Source organism: Calonectris borealis, chromosome W (assembly GCF_964195595.1).
Source record: "Calonectris borealis chromosome W, bCalBor7.hap1.2, whole genome shotgun sequence".
Taxonomy (NCBI): domain Eukaryota; kingdom Metazoa; phylum Chordata; class Aves; order Procellariiformes; family Procellariidae; genus Calonectris; species Calonectris borealis.
Window position 1 is genome coordinate 10,267,293 of NC_134351.1, and position 18,369 is coordinate 10,285,661.

General features: G+C 47.1%; 1 protein-coding gene across 2 annotated transcripts in view; it reads left to right on the forward strand.

The window, feature by feature from the left end:
* Positions 1 to 17,735, forward strand: part of LOC142074823 (ubiquitin-conjugating enzyme E2 R2) — a 53,473-nt gene extending 35,738 nt beyond the window's left edge. Inside the window, exons 2-5 of one of the 2 annotated variants that reach the window (XM_075135703.1) lie at positions 3,965 to 4,051; positions 8,158 to 8,255; positions 13,005 to 13,139; positions 14,556 to 17,735. In XM_075135703.1, the coding sequence (XP_074991804.1) occupies positions 3,965 to 4,051; positions 8,158 to 8,255; positions 13,005 to 13,139; positions 14,556 to 14,775 (540 nt within the window). In that variant the 3' untranslated portion in view covers positions 14,776 to 17,735. The remainder of the gene's footprint in view (positions 1 to 3,964; positions 4,052 to 8,157; positions 8,256 to 13,004; positions 13,140 to 14,555) is intronic. The other variant, XM_075135704.1, reaches the window with a different exon arrangement.
* The last annotated feature ends 634 nt before the right edge of the window (positions 17,736 to 18,369 follow it).

Genomic DNA, 18,369 nt, shown 5'->3' on the forward strand with positions numbered 1-18,369 from the left:
CGGGCAGGTAGGATGGATTCACCATTCCTATCCTTGCTGCCTAAAAATCGGGGATCTCGGGTTTTGTCAGCTTGAGAGGAGTAGAAGAAATCAGTGTCAGACTATGGAAGTGTCATATACAGCTAGGCTGGAATGAATACTGAATTTCTAGACAGCTGAAGCTAGGAGGGAGTCCTGCCTGCGTTAGTGCTCCCCACTGAGAGGGAGATTATATTAGTATGTAAGTGTCGACTCAAGTGCATGGCAAGAGCTCCAGAAACAAAGTCACTGTAGTAGTTACTCATAGTGACTGAATCAGGACTTAATTCAGCGGTTGGTAGAAATATTTGTATTTTCAGTCAAATAGCATGGTATCTAGTAAGACTTTATTTTTCTGGCATACATAGATTTTGCTATGGCTTTGCCTTATCCAAATACAAGAAAAGCCACAAAGCTGAAGTGCAGTCACTAATGAGGATGCCAGGACGCAAGGCAGTAAAACAGGAAACAAATTGACCACACTGGTAGCAATATTCTTGAAATGTGTCGCGGTGTAACTTAGAGGTTGAAGTTCTTGTGCAGTAGCTGTTAATGCCTATAAAGGGCTGAATCTTCTGCCAGGCTCTGATTCAATGTAATATCAGAGGGGTTTATTCTTTTTCTAGGGACTATAAGTATGACTAGTTATAAATTGGGGAAGGGGGGAATGGGTTGATGACTGTGGTCTCCACCTTCTTGGCTGTTGAGTATGTTCAGTGGTGTCAAAGAGCCACAGTGAGCAGGTGGCTAAAATCAGGACACTGAAATAGGATTATTTCTGTTCAGTTTAAGCTCAGCTAGAGGAGTCAAACACATGGTAAATGCAGTAACAGTTAGGTACTTGTAGATGGGGGACTGAGCTGCATTTTTAGTCCTGCGAAATTAGCTTGTCTGGCTGTAACTGAGCTAACAAGCTGCCCTAAAACTCTGCCACTCTCTAGCACCTAGCAGTGCCTGGCTGAACTTACCAGAGGTAAGCTCCGATAGCTGATTTGCCTTACATCAATGAAATTGTAGGGGAAAAACCTTTCTGTGAGCTACTGCTATATTTAAAAAATAAATTTATTGCCTAATTCAGTCTTTTTATCTCTTAACATGTTTAGAATTGGGCTTTTAGTGAAAAAACTGACCTGTAATCATGGCTGTTGCTGCATCTTCGCAAGCAGTCTTGCAGCTTGTCTTGGAAATTCTTGGCTTGCTTAACCCACTCAGAAACTCAAATATGATTCAGTGAGAGCAGAGTGGGTTTACATAATTCCCCATGATTTCTCTTACAGAAGAGCTGCAGAGTAATTCTCTGGGACCTGTTTGTAATAACCTGGAAAAGCATTTAGTTTCACTTTTCAAATTCTGAATGATCTCAACATAGGGACCTGAAAGTGATGGTTTATTTTTTTTGTTTGGAAAAAATCCCTGCCTGTAATGCGGGGTTTCCTAGTTTGGTGGCTTTTGGCTCTGAAATCAGGTTTGTAGAGGGGCTTCACTTGCTTTCTGCTCCAGTACAGCATCTCAATGTGCTAAACATTTACAGGCTATTTAGAAATGGCTTATCAACAAGTAATGTGACTCTGATTTCTTTAAACATGCAACTGGTTACAGACGAGCTTGGGTCTCACCTGCTTCCACATGAGAAGAAAAGGTTTCTCTAATTTCTTTCTAGTTGCATTTTCTGGTGCCAGAGCTCAAGAAGCATCCTTCATATGGCAAAACACCAGCTTCATTTAATTCTGTAACGATTGTTATTGCAGGCAGGCAGATAGCCCTTTTCTATTAAAGACTTGTGGCTGCGAAACAGGATTTAAAGTTTGAAAAGTCTTCCAGAATCCTACAGCTTCTGCATGAGTCTGCATCACATACAGAGACCATAACTGGTGCTCCAGGCTCAGCCTTTGCAGTGGTCTTCTTGAGATGAAACCCTCAGGATTAGACAATTTGAGAGCAGAGGGTTTTTACTGAGAGGAATGAGACCTGCTTCCTCAGCTCCTTGACCTGTCTATATGTGGGATATAAACATGGTAATACTGGTATACTATTAGCAGTATGCTTTTTTTGGTTGCCTAGAAACTGTACCTGTGTAGAAGACCTATAGGTTCTGCCAAGAAATCCTGTAGCTAGTTTTGTTGTCTCTTGCATTTTTAATCTCAGTCCTTGGGCTGTTTTGTCTTAGATCTCACAAAACTGCACGTAAGCACAGGAATGGGCTTTCTTGGGAAAACCCCAGTGGTCCAGAGGAGTCTGCAGCTACGTGATGCAAGCACTTGAGCTGAAGTGAATCTGCTCTGCCCTGGGTAGATCTTTGCTCTGCTCTCAGTGCAGGATGGCATGCTGTAGAGCCATGCACGTCCTTGCTGCAGCAGCCGCTCTCTTCTGCGATGGTGTGGTGACAAAGAGGCATTCGCTTGCTCTTTTTGGAGCAATGCCATTCGTGTAACTGACCTTAAACCGTGGGCTAGGATTGTTTAAGTGGATCATAAATCTTTTGGTTGTGAGTGTGCTGTGGCAAGTGACTGCAGGGTGAGGACTCGGTGCTGCTGTAACATACCCACATGCAGTCGGTAGCATGAGCGGGCACGTGCAGAACCTAAAGCCACATGAGCTGCTGAATTTGTTTCATAAAGGTGAACAGAAAACCTTATTTTCTCGGCTACCGGGCACTCTGGCCCCATAAAATTTGGGTCGCAAGGCAAAGGCATATGCCGCTCTATAAGTAAAACTGTAGCCAGGTACTTAATCACTCAGTAATCCGATTTGTTTGGTTGCCTGCTTCTGTTTCTGGGAATAACACTTCCCATAGTCTGTCCTGTTGAACAAAGTCATCACCCTGTGTCCGAGGGGCACGGTTAGATGCTGAAGTGGAAGGAGGTGACGTGGGATTCTGCTCTCGCCATGTGCAACTTGCTTTTGGGATCTCTTCTTGCATTCTCAGTCCCACGTGAGCCCGGCTGTGGTGCAGGGGCTGGGAGATGCTTCTCTGGAGATCCCACGCTAGACTGGCGGTGGGACTTTCTCGGTGGGTTGAGCAATGCTAAGGGAAGGGTTTGTGCTCCACAGCACAGCAAGCAGTGTGCGAGCCCCCTTTCAGAGGGAAGCGTTTTTGGCACTTAATCAGTCCAGATTCAGCCCTCTTTCCTACTGGCTGGCTTTTCTGACTGCTGTGAATGGCAGGACAGCACAGAGAAGTTAATATCCAGTGCTGGGATCTCTGCAGTCGCCCCACGACTGACTCAGCTCTGAGAGTCCTGCCCCACAGCTGGCTGCTGACCTCAGAGGCACTGAAGGTAATGTTTGCTGTCATCGCCCATTAATACTTGGTTCATCAAGTTGCACTGATTTATTAAACAGACACAGATGGTATTCAGACTTGGGAAATACTTGTGGTGGCAAGAAATGTAGTATTAGAAACACAGGTAGATAGACCAGCTTAACTCTCGCACAAGAAAGGCAAAAAAACTTTGGATCTCAGTAGAGCGAGTATATAACGAATTTTTTTTTCTGCACAGAAAGAGTAATTTAAAATATTTGCACTGTCAAATGTAAAACAGGTCTCTTCACCTTAGCAAACACTTTTAGCCTGCTTCTGAACCCAGAAAGACAGCGGTAGTATCTTGAGTTCCAGCTTTTCAAATCTGTTTTACCCTGTTTAACAACAGTTGTTGGACAATGCTTCTACAATTAGGACATGGTAGATGCCTTTTGGCTTGTTTTCTGAACATTACCAGCTCAGGTCAGTCCTGGTGTTTAGATTTTTCTTGTTCAGTTAGTGTTTTGCTCATAAGAAATTGTGTGGAGTTATACTGTGGGGGCCACATGGCACTGGTATGTAAAGTGAACAATTTAATGCCCTTAACTGAAGTGGTTTTTTTCCAAGTTTTCACTGTTGCTGGTTGCTTGTTGAGCTCTTTTTTTTTATTCTGTTTCATAACTAAAATATTTTGCTTTTTTCCAGGCTCACATTAAATTTCCTATTGACTATCCATATTCACCACCTACCTTCAGATTCCTGACCAAAATGTGGCACCCCAACATTTATGAGGTAAGGTGCTTTTTAGATAATCTTTTTCTCAAGCATGTGAGAAGGCTTTCTACTTCCTTAAACTTCTGGAAGTATTGAAGGTACTACATGTCTCTAACCATAACTAAAGTGGCTAGCTGTTGGTGTTAAATGTCAGCTTCATGGTTGAACAGTTAAACCTAAACATTGTAGGAAATGCTGTTCTTGTAGGCAGGGATGGAGCCGTTCTTATACCTGCAAGTGCAGCAGGCAGCCCTAGCTGAAGTGCCATGCCATGATCCTCGGCAATTTTAGGGGATTCTTGGATCAAGGCTGATGTGTGGGGTCTTACCCTGTTGTAATACTTACGCAACTAGTCATTGTTTGTACAAATTTCAAGTATACTTTGAGTATATCCTACAAAATTGTGTGCTGAGACAAGAAATAATGGAAAAGTCTTCTGCAGCAGTCAGCCTACAAATGAAGGGGTTTGGACTTGGGGTGCTCCGACTGCAGAAGGAACCAGAGCTGGGCTGGAGTCCAGCTTCAGGAGGAGTCATGTACAGCCCGGTCACCCTGGGACCAGAGGGAACAGGTACCTCTGGACTGAATGTCTGCTAGCCAATTTGAAGTAGCCCTTAGTTCAGCGTGTGTATGGGTCACATTCAGAGGGTGATGCTGTGGGCTGTCAAGTCCGTGGTTGGATCATGGTACAACTACATAGCAGGCCCAGAAGGGGAATGATTTTATATAGAAGCAATCAGTTCAAAATTACCAAATTTCATAGAGCTTTATTTGAAAGCTGAAGGCCTGGTTTGGCTCAAAACTTGACTTTTAGTGGAGGCCAGTCAAATCCTTGCTAAACTTTTGGCTATCCTAGACAAGTGTCAGCCTGCTAGGACTACTGGTTGAATAGTTTGAGGAGCTAAAGGCCTTTCAAAATGTTCCTCTTGGTGCAGCTCTGTCATGTTATCACAGGTCTTCCTGTGAGAGGTTCTGCAGGCTTCCTTTGGGCCCACTTCAAAACAGAAATGTCAGTTCTCTTCCTTGCTGTGAACAAATGATGGCTTCAGTTGATGCCTTGGGCTTGGAAGGCCCTTTTCTAACAAGTTGTTGCTCTTAAATGTCCAGCCTGGAATGAGTGTGCTTCAAAAGTCATGGTGAAAACCCACACTGATGGCTTAGTAATAAATGGCCAAATGCCTCTCCAAACTTCAGTGCAAAACAGGATAGTAATCAGCTTTAATTACTGGATGCTCAGGAGGATTGCCTTAAGCCCAGGGACATCCTGAAATCAGTCATCTGACAGTCTTCTGACTTGAGTTTTGGACTTGGCACAGAATCTTGCATGTCGCCAAGGACAGTGTTTCCTTTAAGGCTCTATTTCAGTTGCATGGGTGTTTGATCTATAAATAAAGACAACTTTGAGACCTGCAGATTATTGCAGACCCATATTGTAGATGTTGATTCTGAATCCAGAAATTCTCATGCAGGAGGTGAGTGGGAAATGGTAACCAAAATGATATGTACAAAACGAGTTTTGGAAAGGACCTCTCCCAGTCCTGGTGGGAAAGATGAAAAATTGGCTCTAGAAACAACTGAGGGTAGGAGGAGAAACTAACCCAAAACTTGATGGGTGTATTTTGGGGTTACTCTTCAAATACTCCAGCTCTCAGCTTTGTACTTTGTGTTCGTAGCAGTGTTTCTTGGAGCTGAGGGAATCTGAAGCAGCTTGCAGGCTGTTTTGGAAACAACATTTAAGCAATGAAGATGAGGCACTGGGATAACTCCAAATGAAACTAAGAATAAATCAGCAAAGGGCTTGAGGTTTGAGCGTTTGTCAGGAGGAGGGGAAAAAAAAAATCTTTCAGTGTAAGGAAGATGAAAGAAAGTAGCAGTTTACAGAATCTGCTGGTGGGACCAGATGGAGAGGTTGGGGATGACGTTCCAGTTCTGAACAACAAGACTTGAGTAACTTGTGTGTTTTCCCCATCTCCAGTTTACTTGGGTCATCTAGTTGGATTTTGGTAAAACTGCATTCACTTGGTTTTTATTTTTATGACATAACAGTTCTCAGTCCTAATAGAAGTATAGGCTATTTCCCATTGGCAGATGAATACTGCATCCTCCTTGTTTATATCTTTCAAAAACATATGTAGGGAGAGGCTCTCCCCTTGACTACAGTGATCCCTAAAACGTCGTGCTGATCTCACCAGGCCCCATGACACCTTTACCTTCCAGACTCTGTAATGCTGCCCTGCTTGGACTTCCAAACGTGTAACATTTATTGTTGCAAGAGGGGAAACTTCTCACGTTCTTCCTTCCCTCTATATTTTCATATTGCCAAATATCTGCTGCTGACCCGATTGCTCGAGGAACTTCACCCAAGTGCTGTGATGCTTTCTCCTGGCCACCAGAACTGCATTCTCCCAGGAGATGGTTAAAGGAAAAACTGGGTAAACTCATGGGAATTATTAACAAAACCAGAATAGGCTGTGAACATAACATAACATTAGTAAGGTTAACTTCACCTTAAAATGATATTAAAAAATATTTCTAGATTGCACAAGCCTGTTGGAGTCCTAAAAAGGAAACTGCCTTGTTATGGCAAACTGTTCCAGCAACATAAGTGCATGCTTGGGTATTCCGCAGCTCCAGGTGCTACGTTGCTGTGCGTACTTGTGTTCTTGACAAAAAACCTGCTTCAAAATGACGAGCATTTGCTAGATTAGCATACCTGGCAGGGTTGTGAGCCGCTGAAATCTGGATACTCATCACAAGCCTCCAACGTTGAAGTAGGATCTCGTTTGGCTATAAAACAAATGTCGTTGTTAATCAAGGCGAAATATTTGCGAGGCCCTTCAGGTGAGCTGCTATCTGTAGCTGTGATCACTGGCTCGGGTTCAAAGGCTGTGAGTGGTGCTGCTTTGTGCTCTGGCTCCTGTATGTCGAGCGGTGTTGGAGGGTCCTCAGGACGTAGCTGAGACCAGGTGCGTGGGGAGCTGCCAGCCTGCAGTCTCAAACAGAACTGATCCCCAGCTTCTCTCTCGTTCCTATCATCAGCCTGAACCTTGGATCAGGGTGACCAGGGACAGCGTGAGTGCTGCCCGCCAGCTGAGGCTGTGCCACCTGAAGGTGTGGGGCTGCCTCCAGGAACTTGTAAGTCATCCCAGCTGCAAGAGGCAGCAAGCCAGCAGGGCCTGGAGAGGCCAATATCTGCTGGCTGGCCTTGGGCCCCGTCTGCACCTTCACCCCATCCTGCAGAAAGGCATTGGGATCCCATGAGTCCCTGGAGTCAACTTCAGCGGAGAATATCAGCTGTGGTGAATACTGCTACAGCACTCCTACAAAGTAATCATGTCAAAGTGCTATTGCTGGTGGAGAATTGGTTTTACAGGCTTCTTAAAGTGTTTATAAATGGTAGGCATTATGGAGCTTTAAATCTATATTCAGGCTGTAACACTGGTGAGTAAAACACAGATTGAGGATTACGTGGCTGTATGGCTTCCATATGCTGCCAAAATATTCTTCCTCTTGCATGCTGGAAGGGATTTTCAGTGAAACCTTCAGAGAGTATCTCCTGCTTTTTCACCTGGTATTTCAAACAGCTGTGTCCTAGGGGAGTGGTGTAAACCTGCCCCGCACCATCTGTTCAACCTCCTTGTGTCCTGGGAGAAGCATTGTGTTGATACCTGGGCTGGTAGAGAGTGCTACACCCTTCAATTCCAAAATTCCCATAGTTAACTCAGCTACCACTGGGAACAAAAAATTTTTTTAACCCTACTTTGGATCTCCTGTGACTAAACTCACTTCTGTCGCTGTGACAGTACTTGCTATCTGGAGACCAATTTAATTTTATGTGACTTTATTACTATTTTTGCTTGCTTTGCTACATTCTTTAAACCTCTTGACTTGAGACTGTTTTGTACCAATTTGCAGACTAACTCTGTTTAGCAAGGGAAACTTCTGAACATCTACATACAGTAGACCCAGGAAGAATTGAGAACAGTTTCCAGTTCTTGCATATTTTTACTGGGACTTGAGGTGTTTGTATCAACAAGGTTAAAGTGCTCAGAACATAGCCAGAGTGGTGGAGTTGAGCTGTCAGACCTCTACTTCTATTCTCAGTTTTTGTTTCTGTCTTGCAGAATGGAGATGTATGTATTTCAATTCTTCACCCACCTGTAGATGACCCACAAAGTGGAGAGCTGCCATCCGAGAGGTGGAACCCTACCCAAAATGTCAGGTAACAGTGTGAATCCATGATGCGCACCAGTGACCTCAAAAACCTCAAGACTAAGGCCTGTGTTGGGAGAGATTTGGAAGGGAGTTTAAGACTTTGGGGGTATTAGGGCTTGAATCGGGTGGGAACCAGACTTACCAACCTGTCTAAAGATCCTGGCGTGCTGTGTGTCCTGATGCTGGGCTAACAATGTGGAGATGTCTGTCCTGTTCACAAGGTTTCATGCTCTTAAAGCAAATTATCTCAAATGTTCTAGCATTTCCCAATCCATGTTACCCTACACTTGAGTTTTTCAAACTCCTTCAAGATACCACTAGTGGAAAAGAATATTTTTGAGTATTCAGGCCCATTCAGGTAGGCATAATCCTACCTACTGTTTGCCTTCCAGTATTTGTCTCTGTCTCCTGTCCTGCAGCGTGGTATCTTGAGCAGTTAGCCAGGTAGTTTTCTTCCTGCCAAAAAAAGGAAGGATCGCTAAGTACCAGAGGCATTCAAGGCTAACCTGTCCATTTTTTTGAAACAACAGCTGAATTGCGTTCTCCTCACAAGGCACTGCCAATAAAGAACTGATAAAACTCTTATCAAGTAGCAGCTCACTGACCTGTGCAGCTGGAGTAGCGAGTGACGTAGTGGAAAAACCTTAAAGTAAGGTACTTCCCGTTCTAACTTCTTATTTGGATAGTGAATCAGATTAAAGTTAAAATAATTGCCTCTAGATTTTTAGCATATCATATGGGAGTTATGCGTGCTTTCAGACTGATTTATTAGATGTTGGTTCCCCAACTTGAAATCTTGATAAACCCAGCTAGGGACCTCAGCACACCTGAGGGAGTGCAGTGATTTGAAGAGGGTTGTCTGATAGTTTGACTCAGCTTTCATCTAACTTGGCTCCATGAAATTAATTTGAAAAGAGCCTTTGTCAAAACAAAGATCTAGCAAGGGGGATTTATTGGATTCTTGACCCTTGGAATAGGATTGTAACACACACTCTGCAAAGTGCTGAACTAGAGCTAATGTGGCAGGAGACTAGGAATTGTAGCAGTCAGCAAATTATAACAACTGATGTTCCCCCTGGAGCGTGCTACTTCAAGGTTAAAAAGGCTCAAGAGAAACGGGGTGTCTTAGCTGTGTAAATGTCATGAAGGGTCGGGACTCTGACCTTCTGAGCTTGAGGTAAACATTATCTATCCATCTGTACCGAGTACAAGTGAGTATGAACCACCTCTTGTAAAGTTCTAATTCAGATTTTTAAAAAAAAGAAAAAAAGCTATATATTGCTAAGTTACGTTCATCTGTCCCTCTGCTCACATGGCTATTAAACTGTTTTTTCATAATCTGATATGGTTAGGACTAGGTGACAAGCCTCAACTCATACTTAGGAAACAGCTTTGGTCATTAATTACTTGTATCACATGCACATTTTGAGTATTTCATTATACACAACCCTAAAGATTGACCTGAAACTTCTCATGGTTCTAGTTCTCTGATTTCTGCTCTCCCTTACCATGGTGCAGTTTTTGGTGCTTACTCTCTTGGAACGCGTTGGGCTTAAGGGTGACATTTGTGGGGAAAACTCCTCAGCTGTATCGGCAAACGGAAATAAAACTTGTCCTTAACTGCTAGCCTGCTACCAGCATCACCCGTTGGGCGAAGTGCCGATAGAAATGCATCCTGCTGGGGTCCCATCTGGCTTTGCAAGGCTCCGGAGTGTCAGACAGGAGGCAGCAGGGCTGAAGGTGTGGGAGGGGAGCGTGCTTGTAACGAGCTGGATGCATAACCTAGGGCTTCTCTTCAGCGGCTGAATTTTGTAAATCCTGCTGAGTATTGACTGTTTACTACAGATGACTGTGGCTGAAGTGTCTGGAGGGGGGGAGTGTCACTTTTCAACTTTTGAGAGCACCCGTGCTTCCACCTCTAACGGTGTCAAGCATGCTCATTAATTTGTTTTAAACACAGTCAATGTGGACTTCCCATCACTCGGAGCTGGATGAGGCAGGCATAAGTAAATATGGCAAACATCCAGCAAGGTGTGAAGGAACGCAGCTGTGATCTGTGTGGCATGTCTCCTGTGTGGCTGTTCTCATGTCCCGAGTCCCATAAAGCTGAGGAAATGGTGGCAAGGCTTAGAGTTCAGGCTCCTCGATCATTTTAGTTGCCCTTCTCTGTATCTCCCTTATCTCCCCTCTGTCCTTTGAGATGCACAGGCCAGAACTGAGCACAATATTTGAGATACTGGTACATCTGTAGATGGTGATGCCCTGTCTCGCTATTGCTTTGTTTCCCGAGGATGCCCATTTTTGTTGGCTTTTTTTGGCTGCCTAAGATCTGGATAGTTTCTGCAACCAGCTTAATGCACTAACGTGACTGTCAGTACAACCTGAGCCAAAACTTTATACTGGAGAGCAAAAATGGGCTACGACAAATCTATACTTACCTCTGAAGGCGGCTCGGAGAGGCTACAATATGGATAGCAGCTGGAACAAAAAAAAAATACGCCCTTTTCAACAAGGTATATAACAGGATGTGCTGGTTGGGAGCCCCGGGCTGTCTACATAATGTCTGTTTTGGATGAAATTCATCTGTTTCTGAGCCTTCTGTTGATACATGGAGAGAAAAAGGCACTTAACAGGTCTGTTTCCTTGAGCCTCTCCTGGCTGCTCTCCCCTGCTGGTAAAGGAATGTAGAGGGACTCTCTCTGAAGACAACAGTGCTGTAAACACTTAAAACAGCTCCCTGTTCCCCAGAATGGGGTGGGGGGGGGGGGGTGTAAGAAAGCAGAAGGCAGGCTTGAAATCCCCACTCTTCATGCAATCAACTTGCATGAAACAACGTGCTAGAACCACCTCGCCTGAGAAGCAGATCCCTGACAATATTGCAGAGGGTCAGTCTGTATCGAGTCTGGTGCAGTTCGTCTCTGATGCTGAGGATGTTTTTAGTCCCGTGTGCTTGAACTTTTTTTGTGGTTTTGGTCCTGTCAGAAGCCTACTGGGATCCCTTTCTGTTACTGTACCTCGTTCGCCTTGTTTACCCGTGGTAGCAGGGTTTGAGTCAGAGCGGACTGTCCAGCCCTTAAGGTGATAGCAGTGATGGAGCTGCTCTAACGCGCGGGTCGGGAATGGAGAGTGCGGAGAGCCTCACCTCTCATAGACAGTTGCCTTGGTGTATTTAAGGAGCTCTGCAGTGACTTTGGAGTCTGGGGCACTGCAGTGGAAATCGGCTTCTCCTCACTTTGTCGATGGAAGTGTGGTAGAGCAGATGCTAAATCCAGACGTGAATTCCTGTCCTTGGCCTTCCCTAGACTTTGCTTGCTCTACAGTGAAGCTGCTGCAATGATGCTGGAGCTGACATGCTGGCTTTACAGCCTGTTTGCTGAGAATCAAAGACTTTTAAATGAATTCTTGAGGTGAAGTAGAAGACAGTCTCTTCTGCCCATCATTCCAGTCTGATCAGATAGTTTTTTCCAGAGCTGCTGTTCTCTTTTCCTACTGATTTATTTGGAAAATAAATTGTATAAGACTCTCCTGATAGCTGTGCTCAACAGTCTGGCCAGACGCAAGTGTTTAGTTTCAAAACCTTTCAAGACACTCGGCATCCAAATGACCAAGCATTTCCTGGAATTGTGTCCCAGATATATGATCTGGTAGATGTGCTCAGCATGCGCTGCTCTGAATGTGCCCCTAAATCAGTGCAAGTACAGCTGGGGCTGTAGTCTCCTTTAATCAAGTTCTGCAAAGCAGTTTGCTATATACTGCTGTATTTCAAGACTTACTCCTTGTCTCTTGTTCTTCCCTTCCATTTAAATCGAAAGCTGTTGCCAGCAGGACCACCCCGGACACGTGAAGCTATTGCGGTGGTAGCTACAGCCAGGCGGCTGGGGGTGTAGAGCTGCCTGATGTGACTCGGTGTTGAGTTTTGTGCTGGTTGTGCCACTGTGTGAGGAGCGAAGGGCTGAATCTCTGAAGTGCAGAGGGTTTTAAGAAATGCAGGAGAAGGGTCTGGGCGAGGGAGGTGGTGTTTGCCCCTGGTAAATGCCAGCAGGGCAGCTAGCAGCTCTGTGCTGCTGCTGCTAGAATCTCTGTCTGCCGGGGGTTATGTGACTGGCTCGTGCTGGCCTTGCTGGGTACCAGCAGCTGAACCCTGCTGGGCCCTTGGCGGCTTGCCTGGGTATTGAAAAACATCTGTGCTGTCTTCCCCTTGCCGTGCTCGTGTACTGTTAGAGCAGCCTTAGCTGTACGTGGAGTGAGGAGAGGAGAGACCTGGCCACAGCCTTAACCTCCTAACAGCCAGTGGGGCAGGGAAGGCAGTGCAGCCTCATCTCACAGTCTTGGGTTGTCCTCCCTATGCAGGGAGCAGGTGGAGAGCCTGGCTTCCTGCTGGGATGCCAAACATCACCAGCAATAGGTTCACCAAGCAAGGTTTCCAGCCCCGCGCCATCCATGGGCGGTGCGGACAAGCTGAATTCAGGGCTGATCTGAGCTTTAGCTGCCACCCCTTCACAAGCACGTGCACAGATGTGATAATCTGGAGTCAGATTAGGTCCTTGAGGTTTGTATTGTGTCTCCTTCCCTAGGCTGATGGCCAGGGACTGACGTTCATAAATATCTGCTCTCACTTCAACTATTATCCTTAACTATCCTTAGCTTAAGCTTTGACTTTAAACAAGTTTCTGATGCATCATGTGAAGAAGTCGTCAGCATCCAGAATCTGTGAATGTGTTAGCTCTGACTCTGCTCTTGTGGTTACCTTTTTCAGGACTATCTTACTGAGTGTAATCTCTTTGCTTAATGAGCCCAACACATTCTCTCCTGCCAATGTGGATGCGTCGGTCATGTTCAGGAAATGGAGGGACAGTAAAGGAAAAGACAAGGAGTACGCTGAAATCATAAGGTAAGTTTTGCCATGTGTGATGCTTTGAATCCTATAAAACAGGCTGCTTGCAGAATTTGCTGAAACCAGCTTCTCGCTGTGGTTGCTTCTTTGGAAATGAATTTTACCATTTTATTCCAAGTCCACGCTTCTGGTCCCTTGAGGTTTTTCAGCACACAGAAGCAGTGCAAATTTCTGGAGCAGGAGGACTGGGCTGATCTGTCTTTAAATTGTTCTTTTTTCGGCATAATCTGGCATGATGCTCTGCAAAACCTATTGGCTGCTTGTAAATCCCGGTCAAAGTCCCGGCTTGCCTTTGAGCACTGCCGGCATTGCTTGGGATGTGATTCAAACTGACTGCATCCTACTAATTCTGTGCTTAATGCGCTCATGAATCATAATCTTGTCCCTCCAATTTGAAGGAATATCAGTAGGATTTGGCAAGCGTTTGCAAAGCTGGGTTTGATTAGCTGGAAGCACTGTTCAGTCTTGACTGTCCTTTGCTCAGAAGTTCATGGTTCATCAGGTGCTGCAGGGAGATGATGTAAACTTGAGCCGGGGTTGCTGTAGAGCAGCGGATGGGCAACCCGTACTGCAGCGGGACCGCTGTCACGCTTGGCTGGTGAAAGACCACATCTGCATTGACTCTGCTAGCTGGGCATGCAGGATATACCCCTGCTTGGAGCTACGCGGGGCAGTCAGTCTGTGCAAAGAGCCTTGCTGGGAGGTTATCTTAGTCCTCTCCGGCTCCCTTGGCTTCAGCGGAGCTGGATGTGCTCCATAAACAGAGTACGGCAGACTGACGAGCAGGGAGGTGGGGGTGAAGGGACAGGCTGCCATCTGCTCCTCTGCCTGCTGAGGGGCAGCGCGGGCCAGCAACAGTTCACAGCCCGGAGGCGGCAGCCAGAGCCTGTCCTGGGGTGATGGGAAACACTTGTCTCCTGCCAGCCCCAGGCAGCGCCGGGGTTACGGCTCTGTCTTGGGGTGCAGCATCGTGCTCCGACTGCTCTTACCTTCCAGTGGGAGCTCAGAGCTGCTAAACGCTCGTGGGAATCGCAGTTTTGAGCGTGCCGGGGTAGAGTCATCAGTGGTGGAGTCAATAAGTCATCTTGAGAAATCCCTGACCATTTCTTCTGTGGCAAACGTAATGAAATTTGCTCTGAGCTCTGGCAGGTCTCTAATGTGGAGCCCCGTAGAATAACTGATTTCATGTGTTGCTGAGAGCGTGCGTGCTGCAAACACCCTTGGAGTGCTCCCAAGCCCGGGGCTGCAGGAGCTACATCTGTTTCTCGTGGTGCTTCAGTGACACCAGCTCTCCTGACTCTGAGCTGCCGGCAGGGCCGGGCTGGGGCTGGGGCTGGCCGGGAGGTGGGGAGTTGAGCCACGCTGCCGCTGGCACACGGCCCTGCTCACGTTGCTGTGTCCTCATCCCCGCAGGAAACAGGTTTTGGCTACCAAAGCCGAGGCAGAGAAGGATGGCGTGAAGGTCCCCACTACACTGGCAGAGTACTGCATCAAAACTAAAGTGCCTTCCAATGACAACAGTTCAGATTTGCTTTACGACGACTTGTACGATGACGACATTGATGACGAAGATGAGGAGGAGGAGGATGCCGACTGTTACGATGACGATGATTCTGGCAACGAGGAGTCGTGACCTGCTCCCTCTATGCCCCTGTACTGCCCTGCCGACTCAGGCCAGAAGGGAGCAGCGGTAACCTAGCAGCAGTCCAGCAAAAAAGTGTGGGGGGGGGATCAAAAAAAACTTTGTCTCCTGCTGTCTCCTGTTGTATGGATCTGTTTGCTCCTTTTTTATGGACCTCTTAGAGACCCTCCACAGAATGTCTGAATTCTTGCATTCTTAACCCTTTCATCACTGTATTATGATTTCTTTTTAAAAAAGAAACTCCCCTTTTCACTTCTACGAAACGCTCACAGCGAAACAGGTTTGCTCGCGTTTAGATTCTTGAATTAAATACAGTCTTGCATTGAGATGTTTAATGTATTTAAAGCTGGAACAAACCCATTGGAAGCTGGGTTTTCGGGAGCTCAAGTGCTGCATTTACTGGGAAGGAAAAAAAAAATCCACACAAAGCAAATTGCCAAGGTTTAGCTGCTCCATTTACAATAATAGCGTGTGTACATTCGTTTAGCCTTGTGGTGGTGGCTTTTCCTTTATAAGGTGTGGGGCGGAGAGTGTAAAGCTACTGTGTGTTGAGCTTGATGGGATGTCACTGAAAGGTACAGTATTCCTTTTCAGCCTGCTCAAGTTAGGAAATAGCTGGCCCCTGGAGCCCCAGAGGGCATAGTCAGCTTTGTCTCTGAAAAAGGCTTGTGATATGAACCCTAAAATAAACACTTAACACTTCACGTCTGTACAACTGAGCCCTGGGTTGCTATTTATTTTTTTTTTTTTTTTCAGACTAGGTTGGGGTTGAAAAAGTTCAGTTTAGCCATGCTGCTGAGATCTGCTGCCAGCTGCCCCTCTCCGGCGGGAGGAGAACAGATGTGCATCCCGCTGCCCAGCAGGCCAGCGTTCATCCTGAACTTCTTTTTGGCAGTGGGAGAGACCGATAGCCTCCCGCCCCACGCTTGCTAGCAGCCCTTGCTTCCCGCAGCCCAAATCCACTGCTGGCCTGAGCCTTCTTTCCGTTGCTTACGTAGGTCACGTGTTGGTAAATGCAGCTCTGCTGCAGCCCTGCGGGGTCGGCAGAAGTCAAAGCTCCCTTTGGTGCCTGCCTGGGGTGGCCAGGCTGTCCCTGTGCCCGCGGTGGCTGGGGCACGGGGCAGAGGGGATGCATGTGCCCCTGGCTGGCTGGGGCATGGGTGAGCGTGGGCAGCCCCGCAGGAGAGGGGTACACAGCGCTTTCAGGCTGGAAGAGAAGGCCAGGGATGGGGTTTGACAGGCTATTTAGCAGCATGCTTCAGCCGCTGCACTGAGCTTGGCCTTCTGCATGTTTTTGGGAGCTCTCGGCAGAGCTTAGGGCCCTCCCGTGTGGGCAGGGGGGGATCCTGCATGCTCGTCTCTGCAGAACCCTCTTCCTCGGTCCCTCAGCACCCTTGCTCTGTTGCAGTGTGCTCTTCTTGTTCGGCTGTGGTCCAGTGGCCTGAACTCACCTTTCGCGTGATCCCTTGATCAGCAGCCGGCCCTGCCCTCCTGCGCTGAGCCCTGGCACCTCCAGGAGCAGATCTGGGGTGCTGGCCCGGCTTGGGCGAGACCCTCCGTTCCCACGGGTGCAGAGGCAGTTACCCTGATAAGAGCTGTGGGCTCGGGCATTTGTCTATGCCTCCCCTTCCTATATCTCAGGGTTTTCAATGGTGTGTCACCAGCTGCGGTCCCTCGAGGGGTGCTTTGGCGGGAGTAAACTTTGTTCTGCCATCAGCTCGGTGGCCGTGTCCCAGGGTGAGGAGCGGGATGAGAGTGAGCAAGCTCAAAACGTGGTGCCTGGAGGGAGAGGAGGGGAAGGCAGCCCTTGGGGAGGGGAGGAAGGCTCTGTTTGAAGTGAGCAAGGCAGATGTGTTTTCAAACTGTGGCTTGGCTGGGACTTGCTGCAGCAGGGACAGTCCCTGCTGCTCTGCCCCAGGGTGTGCTGGCGGGGCATCCCTCTGCCCCCTGCGGAGTAAAGGCAGCCCAGGTGGTGATACCTTGTCCCCCAGTGCTCCCTGTCTTGCATGTTACCTGGGGAGGCAGCTGGACCCCTCCCGAACGGTCCCAGGTGGGCTGCTTCAGCTCGTCCTTCCAGCAAGGACTGACTCAGCCCCTGGTGCTTTTTGGAGCCGGCAGCGCGGCTCCCCGGCATCTAGAGATGGTGTGGGGCACCCCCAGCCTCACTCCAGCCCTGCGAGGGCAGCGCCAGTGTTGGCAAATGAGCCCCTGGGCCTCCTGGCTGCAGGACTGGTCTTGGGGCTGCACCGGGTCAGGGACACCGACCTCCGGCTTTCGGGGGGCTGCTGGGGGGTGAAGGAGCAGAGTATGGCAACGCTGGCTGTGCTGATGACTTGGTTTGAAATGAGGATACTGCATCTTTCAGGATTTCCCTTGTACTTTTGACCGTCTTCACTGTATACTCTCCAGTGACTTGTATTTTCAAGCTTGGTGTTGTAAGATGCATTATCATGACTCTTCTGTTACCCTTTTTTAAAGACAAAAAGCAACCTATTTTGAGAGCTCCTACATTAACCAGACTAATTTCTCTTCCCCATTGTCCCGTGCAGTGTCATTGCTTGTTGACTTGCTGGTTTCCTTTTTTTTGAGATACAAACTGAAGTATGAGGGTTTTTTTTGAAACTATTTAAGAGATTGCGGAAAAATGTTTACCTGATCTGTGTATTCTGGTTTTTTCTTAACCTTTTTCTCCTGTCTCAGCCAATATTAGCGTTTACATTTGCAAGTACAAGCCCCTTCAAATGCAGTTTTCAACCATTCTGAAACCAGCAGGGTACACTAGATTTCTTAGTAGTTTTCTTAGCTGAAATCCCAGATGTTTTCCTTTTTTTCTTCAGTATAATTTACCAGAAAGAATTAACTGATGCATTTTTGTGTTGTCTTACCCTTCAGTAGTTATATTTTGTCTTTTCTGCACATCTGTCTACTAATAAAAATGTGAAATGAAAATATCCCTGTACTGTTACTTCCCTGTTAATTGAGCCAGTTTATTTGCATGGGTTACTTAAAGCTTTGAATAGCAGCTCTTCAGAAGTTCAGCACTGCTCCAGTATCGATGCCTATACGTATACATAAATATCTATAAGGTTATCAGAAAAATAAGCTGCTGTCTGACAGCTGCCTGCCTGAACCCAAGACTAAAGAACAAACTGATTTAGAGAAGTACTTTGGCAAAAGGCCATGGGCTTTGCTGTTAAATTTAGTCTTCCTAAGTCAGGATGGGGGAGACCCGCGGGAGGGTGGTTCATGGTCTTGTATGACTGCAGCAGGGACGCAGGACTTGGGACAAAGCTGTTGCTGCCAGGGCCTGGGGTGCTGCTGGTGGCCGGTTCCCTGGCAGGGCAGGAGCACAGTGCTCCTGAAATGGTCAGCGGGGGAGCTTGCTTGCTGGGGCAGGGGCTCTGACCTCAGGCAGAAGGCTGGCACAGGCATTGAGGTCATCGCTTCAGGGTGCTTGCCCTGCCTGGCCCATGCTGTTCCCTGCAAGCTCAAGAGTGAAGTTTGGTTTTGCAGTGCCTCACTGCTGCAGTCACGTTAAAATTAGCAGGTGAAGAGTAGAGGAGCTGCACTTGCTGCACTTGGCAT